The 7408-nt window shown below is 41.9% G+C and overlaps 1 protein-coding gene across 1 annotated transcript; it reads left to right on the top strand.

Moving 5' to 3' along the window:
• The first annotated feature begins 226 nt into the window (after positions 1–226).
• Utp23 (UTP23 small subunit processome component) lies at positions 227–5862 on the top strand. Its single transcript, XM_055626479.1, has 3 exons — positions 227–476; positions 3637–3811; positions 5339–5862. Exons 1-3 carry the CDS (start codon positions 289–291, stop codon positions 5717–5719), a joined length of 744 nt encoding a protein of 247 aa, XP_055482454.1. The 5' UTR covers positions 227–288; the 3' UTR covers positions 5720–5862.
• Positions 5863–7408: the final 1546 nt, after the last annotated feature.

Genomic DNA, 7408 nt, shown 5'->3' with positions numbered 1-7408 from the left:
GTTAAGTGCCAGGCAGCAACCCACCTAAAGAACACTCTTACTCCAGCTCACGACTGCGCAAGTGCCAACCTGCGTAAATTTGCATACTCAGAGGCTTCTCTGCTCAGGCGGAAGCTCCGCCCCCTAAAGCTTGCCTCTGGAGGCGGGCGTGAGCCTCCTCGGAGAATGACGTAAACCAGAGGGGCGGGCCTTGGGCACAAGGCCATGTACTTCCGGGCCAAGGCGCTTGGCTTCCGGGGATGCCTCGCTGCTAGGAGTGGCCCCCGTGGGTCGGTAGCTTAAGCAGGCATGAAGATCACCAGGCAGAAACACGCTAAGAAGCATCTTGCCTTCTTCCGCAACAACTTTGGGGTCCGCGAGCCCTACCAGATCCTTCTGGACGGCACTTTCTGCCAGGCGGCGCTGCGGGGTCGCATCCAGCTGCGGGACCAGCTGCCCCGCTACCTTATGGGGGAGACCCAGCTGTGCACCACGAGGTGGGCCTGCGGGGCGGGGTCGCGGGTGTGGCCCACAACTCTCGAGGTGCAAAGGGATAAGTCTGTTTCCGAGTAGTAACTACTAAATCAGGCGGATGGTGCTGTGCCCTGTGAATATTCCTTGTTACCGCTGCGGAAATCAGAACAGGTGTTCTGTAGAAGGTGGGCTTGGCTTTGACTCCTGGTCCCAGTCAAAACCAGCCCTGATTTTCAGGCAAAAACAAACCAAAAGCTTAGTTGCATAACTTCTTCAAAGTTGATGTAAGGTCAGATGAGGTATAGTGTACATAAGACATTTTCAGCGTTCAAAATGCCAGTCCCCTTTCAATGATGTTGGCTTTTTTAAAATTTATTTTTATTTTATGTACATTGCTGTTGACATTGACTGCATGTACGTCTGGGTGAGGGTGTAGCATCACCTAGAACAGAAGTTACACAGCTAGCTACAAGCTGCCATGTGAGTGCTGGGAATTGAACCCTGGTCCTCTGGAGTAGCTAGCGCTCTTAACCGATGAGCCATCTCTCTAGCGGTTGTTACCCAAATGTTTTCAAGCCTTCCAACTGCCAAAGAGATATCTTCAGTTCGTAGGAGAAGAAGTCAAGACTGGAGATTGAAAACTTTGCCCAAGGCCATTTATAAGTGCCAAGCATGTGCCAAGCGTTGCTCCAGACACTGAGGATGCCTTATAGCCAGGTTGAAGTCTGTAAGGTCAACATCTGATGTCTGTTTTCATTCCACATCCGTGCCTCCTCGCTTCATGTAAACACATCTGAGGTAGAACAGTGCGAGCAGGAGGCTGGACAATATTTAAAATGCTTCATGGAGTCGATGTTTGAGTCCCGAGATGTGTTCAGACCTGAGGGGATAAGTCTGTTTGAATGGTAGAGATAGTGGTGTTACTGTTTGAGAGAACTTTGGAACACATAGAATTGATCAATGCCTGAAGAACAGTTTGTATCTAATATTGTGGGACAGGAAAGTAAGGAAAAGGTGAACTGAAGCTAGACCATGAACAACTAAAAATTTTAGTAGATTTTACACTATTTACTTAAGAAAATAAATTAAGATGAGTTATACTACTACAGCTCAGAAAGTCAGAGTGTTCTGTATACATTTGTACAAACCAAGCTGTGCTGTGTGCTGTGTTAATGTTCTGCCTTGTAGTGAACGGCCTTCCATATTTAGAATTTCTCAAGGAATGTTCTTTCTGAGTTGCAGATAATCTCAGAATTTTAATCACAGCCTAGGAAGATTGCTCAGTGGTTAAGTATGCTTTCTGCTCTTCCAGAGGACCTACGATGGCTTCCAGCATCTGTATTAGGGATCTCACAACTGCTTGTAACTCCAGGTCCAGGTCATCTAACACCCTATTTTGCCTCCTGAAGGCTGAGATTATAGGTGTGTGCTACCACCATCCAGCCCAATACATACAAACTTTTAAATGCTTAACGGGTCTAATACTCTCAACTTTTTTATCCCTTTAGCCTTGGGATCCCTCTATAACTTTTGACAGCCTCTCCCCCTGAATTGGCTGCTTCTGAGCATAAGTAATTTGTTTATTCCATGGACCATAGTAATATTAATACACTGCTATGATGCAAAACGGTTGACAAGTAATATATTTATACATGTCCTCTAGCATTTTTTTCCTAAGGACTTTAACTTCTGAGCCTCTCAACACAGGTTGCATGTATAATATAAACACTTTGGGAGGCTAAGTCAGGGAGGATTACCATGAGATTGAAGTCAGACTGGGTTATATATATAGCAAGGACCTATCTTTGGGATTGGGGGAGGAAGACCAGGAGGAGAGGAAGAAGAACTTAACTTTGGAAATCTTTTTTTCTTCTTCTCCTCCTCCTCCTCCCACCACCACCACCAAATTAGAATGATGCAGTTGATACCCAGCATTTGCAGGTACTAGAGTGCTCATTCTTGTTGACTTCCATCTCTGATCTACCTCATTAAGCTCGAGTTAGAGCATCTCTTAACTTTTTGCTATTTATCATGGGTAACCTTGTAAAAATTCTTCTCTCATAAAATATATCCCAATTGCAGTTTTACCTCCTCCACTCTTTCCAGGACCCCTCAACCCCTAATACCCATTCTTCCTCTGTTTCCCTTCAGAAAAGAGCAGTCCTCCTAGAGATGTCAACTGAACATGACATAACAAGATGGCATTAAACCTAGGGACAAACCCCTCATTAAGGCTACATGAGGTTACCCAGTAGGAGAAGAATGATTCCAAGAGCAGGTGAAAGAGTCAAAAGCACCTCTCTCCAACTAAGGAGTTCCACCAACGCACCAAACTACACAACCATAACATATATGCAGAGGACCTAGCTCAAGACTCAGGCAGGCTCCAAGACATCTGCTTCTGTCCCTGAGCTCCTATGAACCCTGCTTAGTCGATTCAGTGGACCATCTTCTCCTGGTGTCCTTGACCCTTCTGGCTCCTACAATTATGAAGAACATTTAAAAAAAAAAATCAGGATTCAAACAAAATACAAGTTGCTTTTGATTCTGTTAGTATTTTCTGAAGTTGTATTTGTTTGTTTGTTTTAATAGCAATCTGGAGTCCCCTATACCATCTGGAAGGCTCATTGTATCTTGCACCTCTAAAAGAGGTACAGATTTGAGGATACGTTTTTTGTTTGTTTGTTTGTTTGTTTTTAAGATTTATATATTATTTATGCAACATTCTGCCTGTATACCAGATCTTAACTATAGATGGTTATGAGCCACCATGTGGTTGCTGGGAATTGAACTCAGGACCTTTGGAAGAATAGCGAGTGTTCTTAACCTCTGAGCCATCTCTCCAGCCCGATTTGAGGATAAGTTAGAAATTAATTAAATTTATCACCCAGCTTCAGGAGTCAGTTGAGGTTAAGCAGTAATATATGTGAAGACCAGTTTGCATCCTTGCTGTACACACAAGTGCTCATTATATCCTGACATTGGTATTCTTTCTGCTTACAGTGTATATTTTTTAAGTCTTTATTTAAGAAGAAAATGGCAACCATACTATAAATTCAAATTCTTAATGCTATAGTTTTTTTACTTTAAGAATGTGAGTATTGTGTTTATGCTTTTTTTGTATAAACAAAAGGAATGTATCAGTTGTGATTCTGGGCTTCTAATGACTTTTTTTCCATTCAGGTGTGTGTTAAAGGAGTTAGAAACACTGGGAAAGGAATTATATGGAGCAAAACTGATTGCACAGAAATTCCAGGTTCGAAATTGCCCTCATTTCAAAGGTCCAGTGAGTGGATCAGAATGTCTCCTGTCCATGGTGGATGAGGGGAATCCTCACCATTATTTTGTGGCAACACAGGTAACGTTACTTTTAAAACTGTAAGGCAGTTGTAACCACTTTTATAAATACTTCATGTAGAGCCGTTTATAATCAGAAAATATAATCAGGAGAGAGAATTTAATGTTTGGAATTTTATTTACTTACTTATTGTGTGTTAGACAAGGATTCTGTCACTTAGCTATAGTCCACACGTTTCATTGTTTGGACTTTTTAAATGGAGTCGGTATAGACAGTTACTTGATCATACGAGGAGAAAACCTTAAGTCCACGGAACTTTTTTCTTCTAGTCATTTCCTTTTAGGGGATGAGTTGCTGCAGTAGTGTGTTGATTGCTTCAGGGTTCTTCAAGGAGGGAAGAGTAGGGCAAAGTGTCTGCCTTCTGTATTTGGAACTGTTTTTCATGTTCCTGAATTCATACTGTTTCTCAGAAAGTCATGGTGCATATCTTTTAAGACTGGCGTTAGTGGGCTGGAGAAAGGGCTCAGTAGTTAAGAGCACTGGCTGCTCTTTTAGAGGACTGGGGTTCTATTTCCTACAAGCTGCTCACAACCATTTGTAACTACAGTTTCAAGGAATCCAACATCCTATTTTTGCCTTCAAGGCCATACATGAAGCATCTATACACATAATTGTTTGAGTTGGAGACTAGCCCGCACTCACCATTCAGAATGATGAAAGTATTGAATTCTGAACAAAAACTGACCCAGTCAGAGGCAGAGTGGACTTGATGTCACGCTGTGATGCCAGTCTGTTTCTAAGGCAGGCTTTTTTATACGAAAAACCGTAACCAGATAACAACCAGGTTTCCATGTGTAGGAAGCACAGGGAAGGCAGCAATACATCATTTTGACTAGCTAAACAGAGCATTTTAAACTGATTGTCTAGGATATAGGGTATGGGAGCAGTGTGGGGACTTTCTTGCTCCCCACTGTTCTGGGAGAAAGGAACATAGGGTATTGTGGTTTTGTTTAAGTAGACCAGATATCATTAATTCAAGCAGAACATTGAAAAAGTATTGAACTGTATGTAAATAAAAGGCTATTCTAGTTTTCAGGCAGGCAGAGCCCGAGAACTTGAACTTAATTTCACCTTATGATCAAAATGGAGACTTAAAACAAAATTTCTGCCATTATGCTAGGCAGTGAGGCCTAGACATGTCTGGACATGTCTCAGTGTTGGTGTACCTCAACAAAAATAAATAAACCTTAAAAGACTAGCAATAGCATGGAATGTTGAAGTCATTTAAAGACTGGGAGGCAAAAGGAGAGACTGTCAAGGTTGATACTAAAACACATGCAGATTTGCTCAACTATACTTGCAGAATGATTTCTGAGTTAGCTCATTACTACACTTCACTTCTTCTCACTTTGATGTTTTGAGAGAATAACTTCCTAATGCTTTTAGTGTTCATTAGTTGATAATTTATCGCTCCTAGCCCAGACTGCTATTACTCACTTAGCTTCAGCTTACTTTGTAATCTCTTAGAAATTTAATTTTAGGTACCTAAACTTGGTTGAAAAACTAAATCCATTTTCTTTTAAAAAGGATCAGAACTTATCTGTGAAAGTCAAGAAAAGTCCTGGAATTCCACTCATGTTCATTATTCAGAACACTATAGTCTTGGACAAGCCTTCTCCCAGAACAGTGGCCTTTGTGAAGGCAGTGGAGTCAGGCCAGCTGGTCTCCGTGCACGAGAAACAAAGTATAAAGCAACTCAAGGAGGAGCAAGGCTTAGTGAAGAACCCTGAACTGAGGAGGAGGAGGAAAAAGAAGAAGGGTGGCCCCAATCCTCTCAGCTGCTTGAAGAAAAAGAAGAAACCGCAGGACACAAAGTCGCCTGCTTTGGAAAAGAAAAGGAAAAGGAAAAGGATTCGGAACAGATCCACGCAGAAAGTACCTTCTGAGCAGCAGGGTGTAGAAGGATGATGTGCTGTGGACCCTGGAAGACAGTGTGAGACTCATTTCCTTTTAAAACTGTGAAAGTGTTTATAGCAAAGGACTAAACTTATTTTTGTAAATTAATATTGGCACATATACTTTTGCCTAAAATTAAAGAGTGGCTGGGTTTCTTTCGGTGTTCATCTTCAGTTGCTTGCTTTAGGGGATACTTTTTATTATAAAATTATTGTATCTAGTTTCTCCCAAGAGTGGTTTCTCCACTCTCACCTCCCAAGTGGTTGTGTATATGTGTGGTGTATGCATTAGTGTGTGTGTTAATGAAGAGGCCAGAGGTCAGCATGAGGTGTCCTCTGTCACTCTCCATATTTATTTTTGCGTCCAAGTCTCTCACTGAACCAGTAACTTGCCAGTCAAGTGATAACTGGCAGCCATTAAGCCCAGAGGAGCCCTGGCTCCTCTCTTGTGCTGGGATTGGCAGCATGGACTGTTGAACGTGCCTTTTTGTATGAGTCATGGGATCTGAACTCAGATCCTCGTACTAGTGCGGCAGGTATGTGACAGACTGAATCATCTCCCACATGTATGTCTGTGAGATGGCTCAGAGGGTAAAGATGCTTGCTGCCTACTTTGATGACAGACTCTGATCCCTGAGACCACATGGTGGAAAGAGGAAACTGACTCCCACAAGTTCTCTTCTAACCAGACCTGCACAAAAGTACCAAATGTAATCTGCAAAATTCAGTTATAAGGGGAAAGGGGCCAGAATTCCCCATTTTTGTACAGGTAATATGGCAGTAGAAGTTTTAAAAGGCTTAAGATAAAAGTAGCTTTTTGGACACTGAGAAACCTTCCACATTCAGCTGCTTAATTTCTCTCTCCAGACTGTACACCGTAGTGCTACCTTCTGCCCTCAGTAGACTGGAAATAGCGGCTATCCACCTTCCATTTTCTAATGTATGAATGTTGGGGTATTTATGTGTCACAAACTCATTTTCAGCATTACTCATGGTGAACAGAGTGACACACAGCATGATTAAATTTGTTCCATTGTTTGCTGTTCCTGAAACTCACAGCATCGGACCTGTCTTCTACACTGCCCGGTAACATGGCAAAGGCCCTCACGACCCAGTGTTTGGACTTTCTGTACAGTTACCAACCAGTACTGCCACATTTTCCCCATGGAATACTTTATTACAAACTACTTGATTCTTACCTTAAAGTCATTTTTTAAAAAATCTTGTTTTTTTTATTGTCCTGAGGAAAACCTTCTATTTTACAGCCCCAGTGTGTTCAATGAGATGATGATTTTTGTATATCTGGATCTATGTAAAACACAGTTGTGATTTGACAATTATAATAATACTTTTTCACGTGTAGGTAGAATGAAAAGTTCAAAATCTATAATATTTTAAACTATGCCATTTATTGTATTAATTTATCCCAAGAATGTTTAGTTTAAATGTAAATGGAGGGAAAGAAGGATTGGTTACACCCATCCAAGACTATCCAAAGCCCTAGCCTGCTCCACAGAAATGGGGGAGTGTTGAGGGACCGTTCCAGGTACTGTAATCCTGCTAACCACCCAGACCTGGGCAGGAGGCCCATGTGGGAAGGTTATTATTGAGGCTTTTTTATACTGACATGGCAACAAACAACCTTTTACATAGCTATACTTACACCCATAACCAGAAAGCCCAGCCTTACTCTCAGAAGCCT

This window comes from Psammomys obesus, unplaced genomic scaffold (assembly GCF_907164565.1).
Source record: "Psammomys obesus unplaced genomic scaffold, mPsaObe1.curated_primary_1811, whole genome shotgun sequence".
In the NCBI taxonomy this organism is placed as follows: Eukaryota; Metazoa; Chordata; class Mammalia; order Rodentia; family Muridae; genus Psammomys; species Psammomys obesus.
This window is presented reverse-complemented; position numbering and strand designations above follow the sequence as displayed.